At 41.5% G+C, this 12,100-nt stretch overlaps 1 protein-coding gene across 2 annotated transcripts; it reads left to right on the forward strand.

Annotated features, from left to right (window-relative positions):
- Window positions 1-919: 919 nt before the first annotated feature.
- sap130a (Sin3A-associated protein a) lies at window positions 920-11,140 on the forward strand. Of its 2 annotated transcripts, none has more exons than XM_026305284.1 (21): window positions 920-1,036; window positions 1,661-1,788; window positions 1,880-2,145; window positions 2,818-2,979; window positions 3,070-3,196; window positions 3,321-3,436; window positions 3,525-3,649; window positions 4,462-4,606; window positions 4,694-4,784; window positions 4,904-5,008; window positions 5,119-5,260; window positions 5,822-5,943; window positions 6,147-6,428; window positions 6,518-6,689; window positions 7,073-7,171; window positions 7,266-7,627; window positions 7,740-7,985; window positions 8,070-8,195; window positions 8,322-8,425; window positions 8,765-8,878; window positions 9,737-11,140. In XM_026305284.1, exons 2-21 carry the CDS (start codon window positions 1,677-1,679, stop codon window positions 9,893-9,895), a joined length of 3,177 nt encoding a protein of 1,058 aa, XP_026161069.1. In that variant the 5' UTR covers window positions 920-1,036; window positions 1,661-1,676; the 3' UTR covers window positions 9,896-11,140. The 2 variants fall into 2 exon arrangements, with proteins under 2 accessions (XP_026161069.1, XP_026161070.1); XM_026305285.1 differs by having other exon boundaries at window positions 6,530-6,689; window positions 9,737-9,895.
- The last annotated feature ends 960 nt before the right edge of the window (window positions 11,141-12,100 follow it).

The raw sequence follows: 12,100 nt of genomic DNA on the forward strand, positions 1-12,100 counted from the left end.
ATACAGTTTGCAGTTCAATTTGCAATAGTCAATTCACTTGAAATTATCTAGGTTAAAATTTTAACTATTAGCTTGGTCAATTACATGTCATGGTACCATGGGTTGTTTGATTTATTTCTTCAGAATGTGTCAGTGAAACAGCATCCCTAATGCAGTCGACTGCATTTTCATTACACAGTCACCACACTCTTTTGGTGTCAAAATTCAAACTGAACTGCAAACTGTGTCCTCTCATCAAGGTGGCCCCACACCTGCATCTACTATGACCTGCCCTGATTGGCTAACTCTAAGGGTAACCTTGACCAATCAAGACAACAAGTCCCAGCCAGTCAACAGAGGAATATTAGCCTTTATTAACCATAAAGCCGTGGGCTCTGACATTTCTGTGGTGGGCTATTGCCCTCTGGCGTTTCATTGAAGGAATTGCGGAAGCAGTAGTGGGATAGCAGGGCTCGAGTATTACCTGAGTCTCAGCATGTATTACAGTACAGTAATAAATACAGTTCTGACGTTTGTAACAAACTAAATTACAATTAAAAATAATATAGCTTGAAACACTGAATGGACAGTTTCTGAATAAAGCTTGTTGCTTTTCGTTAAGTACAATGTGTCTATAATTTTGAATGCAGGATGTTGTGTTGTTGATACTTTGTTTGCACTGTAGTATTATTATTCTTACACGACAGGTCGACGGAGATCTGTATTAGGTAATTACAACACTGTAATAATTAGTGACCATCTGCGAATTTAGCGCCAGTGGTAGGTCGGCTGTTTCCGTCGACCACGTGACACTGGTGTTCGGTCGGAACGATGCCTCGAGAGCCCTCCTCCTCCAAGTGTTGGTTAGGGTTGGTCAAAACATTTCCGGCGCTCCCATTGGTCAACGATCAGGGACTCTCTTGTCTCATTGGTGGAGGGAAGCAGGGAAGGTTCTGTTCCTTTTGAGCGTTCTTCCGGTTTAAATGTTGGAAAAAGAAAAGACGAATGGGAAAAAAAATAATCCACAAAACCACCATAGTCTTCTAACTGCGATACGGTAACGTCTGCACACATTCAGAAATGTGTCTGTTTATTTAGCTGAGCCAAGTGTGGACCGTTGTTTAGAAAGTTCACAATTTAGCATGAGAAGCAGATGGCAGTGGGGTTAGCCTAGCCATTCTAACGTTAGCATGCTGCTAGTCGAGTTAGCTGGCTAACACGGCAGCTTTTTAGTTTCAGTGTGACCGAACCAAAACCAGTGACCATAGTCAGTATTGTCTGAGTGAGCAGGTTTGGTCAAAAAGACATTTTTGTGTTTGAACGCTGTCTTGATATGTGATGCGCAACGGTCCAGTTGTCGAGAAATTTTGTTGTTATTCCCCACATTACGTTAAACATATTTCAATAAAATGTTCCTATCGCGTTTTCTCATTCAGAGGTATTTTATTCGTACATATTTAACGCTAGTTCCACTCCTGGCTCCTTCGGTAGCTGCTAACGATGCCATTAGTATTCTGTAGCTCTGTTAGCTGTTTGTCCCGCGCCGTCTGCCGCGGCTAAGCTGGTAGGTAACCTTGTACGAGTATAATACGAGGAGCACAGTGAGTAGCTGAATTTAAACCTTAACGATATCTTCAGTATGTTTGCACTAGGATAAATGTGGACTTCTGATCACGTTTAGGTCATAAATAGTTCAAATGAGCTCTCAGCAATTCCCCCGACACGGGCTGCCTGCCCCCAGCGGGGGAGCACCTCAGATCCCTGCTGCAGGGAACCTGGTGTCTGTCAGCCAGCCTTCAAATCCATCAGGTAACTTGCTGTTACTGGAAAGACTTACATGGTGATTCCAGATGGCGAAGATGTATGTAAAATAACACTCAATGAAACTATTTTTTTGTAGCTGGTGCAGATGCAGACAGCAGTCGGGATGCTGACCATGGGCAGCAGGATCATCCACCTGCTGCGGGTGGGGGAACCTTGGCATTCAGAGATGACAAGCAGGAAACTGTGGTGGTCAGACCTTACCCACAAGTACAGACACACGGCCAAACACAACCTGCTCCCCAAACTGTGCCCATCCAGGCTGGCACACCTGTGACTGTACCTGCCCCCTCAGGCCATCTCCCACAGGGCCAGCCTGCAGTCCTCACCGAGGGACAGATGAAGGTAATAATTCCATCTTTAAATAATAACATCTTTAGAACCCTGGAATAAATAGTAAGATGAATACAGGTTATTCACAAATAAGTTGGGAAGGTTATTTCTTTGCGATACAACAATAAACTGTCATTGAATATTGATTCATTCAGTAAAAAAGCTTAATTGTAGTTGGTTCATGTTAGGCGTGCTTTCTGAAGTGGAATGTTCAGAAGGCTCCGCTGAAAGGTTACAGGAAAATTAGTTGCAGTTCTGTTTTCAGGCTATAGTGGTTTTTGGGTGTTAGTGTAGTTCTTGTTATGCAATTTCATTTGGAATTATAAAAGAAAATCTGATAAAGTATTTGCTGAGGCACCTGCAAATTTTTAATTCAACTGGAATAGGGAAGATTCATATGGTTGCTTTTCTCATCCTATAATTAAGACTGGAAGGATGCACCTTCTGCTCAGTTAGTAAATAATCAGAAATTAATTATTTCAGTGATGCTTAATAATAATAATGTTGGTTTTATCACAATATTGGCATGTACACAATGTCTAATCTTTCAGGTACTTTATAAAAATTCAAGAGGCGTTTTTTCGTTTTGCAAGTTTTTTTTGTAGTGTTCTTCCTGGCAGACCTTAGGACAAGACATCTGACTTTTTTTTTCTTCTTTTTCTTCTTCTTTTTTTTTTATGAAAGGCTGTCCTGAAGTCACCTGTGTCAAGTCGTCTCATTGCTCCAGCACCAGCTTCCAACCAGGCTCATATCCCCATACCCTCTAAGGGACACATTGCTGTCCCAATAGAAAGCAGTATTCCTACAACCCAATCTATTCCTGTGGCAACCATCAGTGGTCAGCAAGTGAGTGCACGGTACCTGTCACTGTACTGTATGTTATTGTCTCTTTCTTGCTGATTGCTAAAACCCTGGGTCGCACTCATTATATTTCAGGGTCCCTCCAGCAACTTACACCACTTGATGCCAACCAACATACAGATCATTCGGAGCAGCACCCCTGCACTGCAGATCGGGTCACCTGCAGTCCCTTCCCAGCGTTTCACATCCCATTTACCTCCAGGTAAGCATGATGTAAGAATTACAGTATGCCAGATTTGTTTACTTGTCCTTTGAAGCAGTATTTAAATTACCACTTATTTGTCACAGTGCATTTTGCTACAACAGTGTTTCTTTTTGCCCTGCAGGGGCTGCTGCAGCAGCTGTTATGTCCAGCTCGAAAGGTGTTATGCGGCCACCCACTGGAGCAAGTGCAGGCACCGGGCAGCAAGCAGTGCAGCACATCATACACCAGACTATTCAGGTGTGCTGGACCTTTATCTAAAGGTTAGATACTATTTGGTATATATAGAAGCATCGCAAGTAACACTACCATGACCCTTTCTCTGCAGTCCCGCCCTACTGTAACAACATCTACAGCTGTGCTTCCAACTGTGGTGGCCCCCATTTCTGCTACTAGAACTCAGTCACCAGTCATCAGTCCAACTGTTACACACTCTGCAGAGGTTGCTCATGGGTAAGTAGCAGTGTAAGAGTGTGATTAGGGTGTAAGCAGACATGCTGCTTGCATAAATACTAGAACTAATAATAAACCACCAGTTTGATAAAAGTTAATTTTAGTAACAGATAGTTATACATGGTCTGAGTGTATAGAAAATTGTGTTTTATATTGTTTATATTAGTGCACCATCTTCAGGTTACATCAGTGGTTAAATCCTTATACTGAACACTTCAACCAAAGAGTGATTATTCTGTCCTAAGTTGTTTGACTTGTCTTGTTCCACTGACCTTTAGTACAAAGCCTTTAATAGTGTAATCCATAAACAACTACAGGTGATGCCACCAGCAGTTTAATTCATGTGTGAATGAGAATGATTTGGCTGAGTTGCATTTTATAAATGCTCAGACTGTGGCAATATTGTGCTCAGGTTTTCATATGAGGAGTGAACTGTCCATCATGTGACTACAGTTTGCAGCTCCCACTTGTACAGATTTGAGGTTAAACAACTGAAACAAACAATTGAAATCTTTTTCTTTGTGCAAGACTAGAACAAAATTATTTGATCTAAATTAAAATTGCCTCTTTTGATCAATAACCCCGATAGACATAAGTGCATTTATTCACTAATTAGTTGTCCATCTTTCATTCACAAATTTGCTTTAAATAATATGATTAAGGAGCAGACATTTTTATCAATCTGGAGGGTTCCCACTTGATAGTATTTATCACAGTTGAATCTGTAATATTCCTGTTGGTATTCTGTGATGGATAACAATCTAAAGATGCACTGAAGAGTTCAGTGATTGAACAAATTTTGACTCTTTCAGTCGCCCAGGGCTGACGATTCACTCCCCAGCCACTGCAGGTATTCCGAGGCCTCAGACATCCCGTGACACCACCCCTCGGATCACGCTGCCTTCACACCCTGCGATCGGAGCTCAGAAGCCTCAGGCTCCACACACCATGACACAGGTTTACTGCTTTCTGATGGCTGGCTTCAAAAATAATGACAAGTTATTTATTAGCCATTGAAATAATTGCATTTCTTGTTCCCCACAGAAGCCCATCTTCAGCACTGTGACACCAGTAGCTGCAGCAACTGTGGCTCCAATTGTTGCCACCAACACTGTGCCATCAACCACCACAATAGGTACTACCTTGTTCTGTCAGCTAGTCAGTAAACACTGCAATGTTAGAGTAAAGGACAAAAAATGTAAGAGTGGGCAGTTCTACTAACAGAAATATTGTTAATCATGTCTTAATATTTAGGCACCATGCCACATACCCAAATGACCAGTAGCACTATTGTCACCATGACGATGGCATCACACTCCTCTCATGCTACAGCAGTGACTACCTCTGCCATTCCTGTTGGTAAGTGGGCCCTCATGTCTTTCTGTTTTCAACATAGCTGTGTGCTTCATAATCCGCAGGTGTTATCTCTTGGTCAGTTTGTATTCTGAACCATTCTTTGTTGTTCACAGCTAAAGTGGTCCCTCAGCCCATCGCCCACTCTTCATCCCGTGTGCAGCCCGACTACCCGGGAGAGAGAGCCAACCTCATATCTATCCCAAGCCACAGGTCATCTCCTAACCCCGTCACTATGGAAGCAAGAAGTGACAACAGGTGAGCACAGAATGCTGGTGATTCTGACAGTATATGACTGATGAACTCCAAAATGCACTTTTCTGTGAACTATGAAGGGATAGTGATAATCTAGGCTAACACAATAATTTGTCTTCTTGCCTATTATAACTATTGAGGGATTTGCATATTAGTATTTGTCACTTTAATTGCTTTTTATTATACTATGCTTGTTCAAAGATTTGTCATACTACTCTTTGTTTATATTTGCTTTTCCCCAGAAATTAAAAAAAGTTTTAGGTTGGTTTGAAATTCTAACTTCTGTATCTTATAAGTGTAAATATATTTTCTTGTTAATCCAACACATTACATCATAATTTGAGCATCATTACATGATAAATCAGCTTAATTTGGAGTATGAACAAATTCAGCTTTTTTTCCTCTCAGTACTGATTCCAATGCCTTAACTCATTACTCATCATTACTCATACAGAGCATCAAATTAAAATTACATTGGATAAGTCATATCAGAGATGAGGAGTTTGGGCACAGATAGTGGAAATTTTTGCATTGTTCTTATTTTTTTAATGTTTTCTTTTTAAGACCTTCTGTGCCAGTGCAGTTCCAGTATTTCCTGCCAGCCTACTCCTCATCATACCCTCTGACACACACCTACACACCCATCAGCAGCTCTGGCTCTGTATCTACCATCCGCCAGTATCCTGGTAAGCTCTACTCAGCCATGCTTCACCTGCAGACACTGCTACTGGTGTATAGTATAACATTCCCTTTATTACTTGACTGAACATATAAAGAGTTGGCCTGACAAATTAAAAAGGCTGCCCAAATCTGCACTAAAGTTTTAATAATGCTGTATGACATAATGGGGTGCAGATCTAATTTTAACTGGATTTTCCCTCTAAATAAGGTACTCAAGCTCCAAGTTCTGCACTGCCCACCCAACCTGGAGTGGGCGTGGCCACCACAGTCCATCTAAACCCCATGCAGCTGATGGCAGTGGATCGGATTGCACAAATAAGCACACAAGGGATCCAGCCAGCACCAATCACTGCGCAGGGTATCCAGCCTACACCAATAGGGGTGCAAGGCTTGCATACATCCGCGTCAATCACCACACAGGGAATACAGCAGGCCCCTATAGTCACTCAGCAACAGCAGCAGCAACAACCACAGTCAGAAGCTAAACCTGGTAATTATTACTTTTCTACTGTCACATGGTATTGCCGAGTACTAAACTACGCAATTGGCTGTTTGTAATGGGTGTTTTATTTAATTCAGGTGTTGTTTTAGCTGATGCTTTTGTAGCTAGCCCCATCAGCAGCACCTTCAGCGCCACCCAGCCAGGACCTACAATGGTGCAGGCACATGCCCAGGGAGGAGTAGGAACAGCTCCCACCCTTGTCTCCTCCCCTAGACCCAGCATCCTCCGCAAGAAGCCTGCTAATGAAAGGTTAGTACAACAGCAGTACACCAGGAAGTGGACTTTGTGCAAGGATGTTTCCAGTATTTATTTATTTATTAATTAATTTATTTATTTTTGTCCTGAAACTTGTGAGATTTTTCTGTAAGGTTTGCTTGTGTGTTGATAGTTGCACTCAACTTCTGTCAGCAAAATTACTGTAAATTTCCTTTTTCAACATGATGAACAGCATCTTTATACAAATTGTCAATAAAGCTACCCATGCTGCTAAATTTGTTTTCACACTGGTGTGTCACATGCTGGTATCAGAAATCAGCAAATGAAAACAAGCCTTAAATAAGATTTTACAAAAATATATACTAGTTCCAGTATAAAGACTTTATGCCACCTTTAACTGTTGTTATGTGTTTCAGCTGTGTTCGTAAGAACCTGATCCCTGCCCAAACCAGCGAACCCAGCAGTGCCAGAATTGAAAGTGGCGTAAGAGGAGCAGGATCTCCCAGACCTGCAGGGTGAGTCTTCTGTCACATTTCATCACATCCATGTTCACATCCTGTCTTTGAGTCCTGATATGGTCTGTAACCTGACACTTTTGACTTGTCTCAGTGTGAAACCCAAAGCCGAGGTGCACATGGCAGTGGCCCCTCCTGTCATGGCTACAGTGGAAGCGTTACCTTCTCAGGGAGGAGAGCAGCAGGTTGTGTCCTCTAACACCCAGCACCTGGCCCAAGCTATTCCCACCATGCTCGCAACACCAGGGCCTGTACCTCCCTCCCAGCCCTCCACTGTCCTCTCAGCCCTGCCAGCAGCCATGGCTGTAACTCCCCCAGTCCCTGCATCAATGGCTAACACTGTGGCCTCACCCACTCAGCCTGCAGCCAGTAGCACTGCAGCTTGTGCTGCCAGTTCTGCCTGTCCAGATGTGAAAATCAAACAGGAGGTGGAGCCAATGGACACCTCCCAGCCAGGTGAGGAATTTCCCACATGTCATCTGTGATGTCATGTGGGAAATTAATGGATGTATAGAAATGGAACTAAATACACAAGTGAATCATATGTGCACATGTGTTTCTCCCTCAGACCCAAATGCAAACCTGTCATCAGCCCCAGGCCTCACCTCCCAGGCCTCCACCCTGGGTACTCCTGCCACTGGGGATCTGATCCCTGGGGCTTCCCCGAGGAAGAAGCCTCGCAAACAGCAGCATGTTATTTCAACAGAGGAAAGTGAGATGATGGAGACCAACAGCACGGATGAGGAAAAGACCCCAGGCAGACCCATCACTGGCAGGGCAGAGAGGCGTGAATCTCCACCAAGGGAATATGTTGGTAAGCAATGTTTACCATCATCTATTGATTGTTGTGCTTTTAAACAAGCGTTTCACACGTGTAATGCTTGTTTTTATCTGTCAGATGAAGAAGGAGTGCGCTATGTGCCAGTCAGGCCTCGGCCTCCTATTACCCTTTTGCGTCACTACCGTAACCCCTGGAAGGCTGCCTACCACCACTTCCAGAGGTACAGTGACATCCGAGTCAAAGGTTAGTAAATTTCTGAATACATACATGATTACCTGGGGCTACAATAACCTTGCAAGTTGTATTCAGCCAGTGCAAATGAATGATAGTATATTTGCTTTCTAATAAAACGTTCTGCTTCTCTCTCAGAGGAGAAGAAAGGCACCTTACAGGATATGGCCAATCAGAGAGGAGTGGCATGCAGAGCACAGGGCTGGAAAATTCACCTGTGTGCTGCACAGCTTAGGCAGCTGGTGAGTGCCAGACCTGCAAAAAATAAAACAAAAAAACATTGGTATTATTCATCTCAGAGCTTCACTCAAATGTAGAGAGATTTCTTTTGGGCCTGATTGTTTCTATCTGGTCTTTATTTTACTATCATTAGACTGCAACAACAGTGCAGAATATAATATTATTTTTGGATGCATCCCATTAAGGAAGTAATTTCTCTCAAATTATACGTAACTAGAGGCAATAGTGAGTTGTGAAATTATTGAAATTCACCTGTCTTTCAGCAATAGTCATCCATGTACACTCTATTTTCCATTGTTTGATTTTTTTTTTTTTTTTTTTTTTGTTAACCTCACCTACAGTCAAGTTTGGAGCATGATGTGTACAGCCGCCTTTCCACCCTTCAAGAGGGCCTGATTCCAAAGAAGAGAGCAGGCTCTGACGATGACCTTCACCGAATCAACGAGCTTATACAGGTAAGGCTGTTACTGCAGGCTGATACCTTAAAAAAAAAAAAAAAGTTTCTCTGCTCTGATATCTAAGAACAAGTATGACAGGGCAGTGACAAGCATCTCTGAGTATGCCCATCTTTCCTATATACTAAAAGGTGCTTCTTTCCTCTTAGTGTGTCATTGTGTAATACTTGAGTAGGGACAGTGTTTAGCAATATTGTTGTATTCTTGATTAATATTAGAAAGTTGACTGTTACATTGTTTAATGGCCAAGTGTGCCTTTAAAACTGATATTAATCATATGTTATTTAAAATATTTACTTCGGGATCAATAAAGTATCTTATCTATAAAGAGGAGTCTAATACTTCAGACATGAATCATTTTCCTGTGTGGTTGTTATGGTTACATGCAAGCTAAATGAGACCTGTAAAGGTTGCACTGTGCCACTCAACAGGCAGTGGCATAATGGCATTTAGCTGTGCAGGTACATAACAATGGCAGTCGTTTGGTCTCCTTGCAGCAACTACAAATGGAGACCAACTATTTGTGTTTACGCTGGACAAAAGAGTTGGCGGTTGCATACATACACAATCTGAAAAGCCCCCCAGAATTAAGGTCTGTAATTTTCACAGATGAACTTCAGTGATGCCAAAACTGTGCAGCCTAACAAATCAAACATGCAGTCGGCTTTATTTTACAGATGATAACTAAGGAAAGTGAGGTTGCTAAGTTTTGTTCCTTCTCCTCTTCAGGCTGTGATCCTATGATAGTTTATGTTGGTGTGTCACTACATTGTAAAAGCTGCTTTCTTTTCCCAAATCTTTGTCTTTTCCAAGAAGTTTCTCTTCCATGACTGAAATGGTTTGCATGTCTATGCTCAGGGTAATATGCAGCGCTGCAAGCTTGTGATGGACCAGGTGACCGAGGCCAGAGACACCATGATGAAAGTGCTCGACCACAAGGAAAAAGTGCTGAAGCTGCTCAACAAAAATGGTGCCGTCAAGAAGTCCTCTAAACTGAAGCGTAAAGAACGGGCATAAGCTGGATGTGCACTTTGTCAACAACCACCACTGTCTGCTCTCTGAAGGGGCTGAAGGTGCCGCTCTGACTTTGGTGCTATGATCTGCTACATACAATCGCACGCACCCTCCCAACCTGGCGGACAGAGAGAACTAACAGGAGGGCTGTAAGAAGCAGAAAAGCCCATCAGAAACAGGTTATTCTTAAAGAGACAGCATACATATAACGCATGGCGCATTGTAGGCATTAGGATGTCCAACTGGTCGGCACTGTTACTGGCCCTTCCCCCCAGTTTTTGTTGATTTTTGAAGACCCCAGAGACCATTTTTACTAACATAGTTTCTGCCACTTCCTTTAACACAACATTTGGAGGTGGTGCATTGTGTATGTTGTGAAATTTGGGGGACATAATAAATCCCTGTAAATGATGAAAGTGATTGAGTTAAGGTGTATAATCTGAGAGTTATCGAGTAAAGTAAAATTTTCTAAAGAGTTCTTTAACAAACCACAAACTAATCCCAGTTGTGCTCTTTTCATCCATGTGTGCCTTCATTTTCTTAGTGTACATGAAATGGGCAGGTACGTGTGAAAGCAGTTCCACATGCTACTGAATTACAGTATTCTTAAACTATCATTTGGTCAAAAGGGTCAGTCACTTTCACTGCCTCCCCATTTTCTCCAAACATCCCATACCTGCATTTGTTTTTCATTTAGTATGAACAAACAATTACATATGAGCCTCAACTTTAGATGTAATTTAAGAGATAATGAAAGAGTTACATGTGTTGAGACAAAAAATGTACTTCAGGGGACTTAAATGTGGCAATTTGAATAGATTTAACAGAAACAAAAAAATGCATTAAAGCATAACTAATGTACTTAGAGGATAACCAGAAGGTGAAAGCAGAGAACATAACTCATTATGCCAAGTCCATTTGATCCAAAGTAAATGGTTAAAAACTTCTAAATAACTTCCATTTGGTCTAAGAAGGCACGCCGCTGGAAGGAAAGAGAGTATCCTCATGTGATTACAGTGGTGGGTTGAATTCATGTAAATCACTGTAAATGTGCTTTTGGTTTTTCCATTAACTTGGTTCTTTTCAGATTTTGTACTCAATGAAACATTTGTGATGTGTGCTGCTTCATTTTGCAGAGTGACAATAATGACATAAGGTGAAGTGAGCCTGAAACATTCAGCTATTGTACATTGTTTTTGTCTGTGTAATTATAGTAAAGATACTTAAAGAATATGAGGTACACTGTTATTTTCCACTGTTGTTTTTTATTGTAGAAAGTTAAATATTGTCGTTTTATTAGACGTCTATTTTTGACAGTGATATATACTTAAATAAACCAACGTTCTAGGGCCAAGCAGACTGGGTAAACACAACACACCTGAGGACACATAGCTATTGCAAAGTTATTGCTTTACAGTATTACCAGCATTCTCACAGATGATAGTCAGGCATCAACCTTTTGAATTTGATTGTGTTTCATTGTCAGATGTAAGGAAGGTGTAGTATAACCCAGCAGGTAATACCTATTGTACAACCCATCTTTTATCCTCAGATGTAGATTGATTTGACAGTATGTGATTTATGTAAAGATTTCAATGTTGGAAGCGTATCTTTGTGTGCAATTTGGCCCCTATTTGGGTTAATGACTGCTTTAAAAAGTGAAATCACTTTCTGGCACCTCCAGAGCTGAGGTTGTTCTCTTCACTATTTACAACATAATTGCCTCAAGGTGCAGCAGAACACGTTGGCAGTAGTTGTCCTTTGGCAACTGTGTTCATGGATTAGGAGAGGTAAGTTTTGCTGATCATTTTTCTAATACCACCTGACATCAGCCATTGTAAAGCTAAATATGAATTTCAGTGAAAGATTTGTACTTTTTGAACTTCTCAAATGATCCATAGATTATCATTTAACATTAACATCAGATATTTAACCTGCAAATTACATTAATTAGATTGAAAACAACTGGAATTGCAGCGCTGCGATAATTTAAACTATATATGTCAAGTTCTGTGTGTGTGTCAGCTAGGTGACACTGTATAATTTGACAGTACCTGGGCAGGAGCAAAGTCAAAGGGCCATAAAGGAGTGTTTGCTGGGAAAGCGCCCTTGTTCCTGCTTTGTAGTTATTTAAGGAAAAGTTCCCTTGGTGGAAGCAACAGAAAAAGAAACTATTTTCAGGTAAGAGCTGTCAAGACGCAAATCAAT

This window comes from Mastacembelus armatus, chromosome 4 (assembly GCF_900324485.2).
Source record: "Mastacembelus armatus chromosome 4, fMasArm1.2, whole genome shotgun sequence".
NCBI classification, from domain to species: domain Eukaryota; kingdom Metazoa; phylum Chordata; class Actinopteri; order Synbranchiformes; family Mastacembelidae; genus Mastacembelus; species Mastacembelus armatus.

Coding starts and splice junctions, on each gene's coding strand:
- sap130a (XM_026305284.1), top strand. CDS start 1,677: ATGAGCTCTCAGCAATTCCCCCGACACGGGCTGCCTGCCCCCAGCGGG. Junction 5,944..6,146: donor TACCATCCGCCAGTATCCTG/GTAAGCTCTACT, acceptor CCTCTAAATAAG/GTACTCAAGCTCCAAGTTCT. Junction 7,172..7,265: donor GGATCTCCCAGACCTGCAGG/GTGAGTCTTCTG, acceptor GACTTGTCTCAG/TGTGAAACCCAAAGCCGAGG.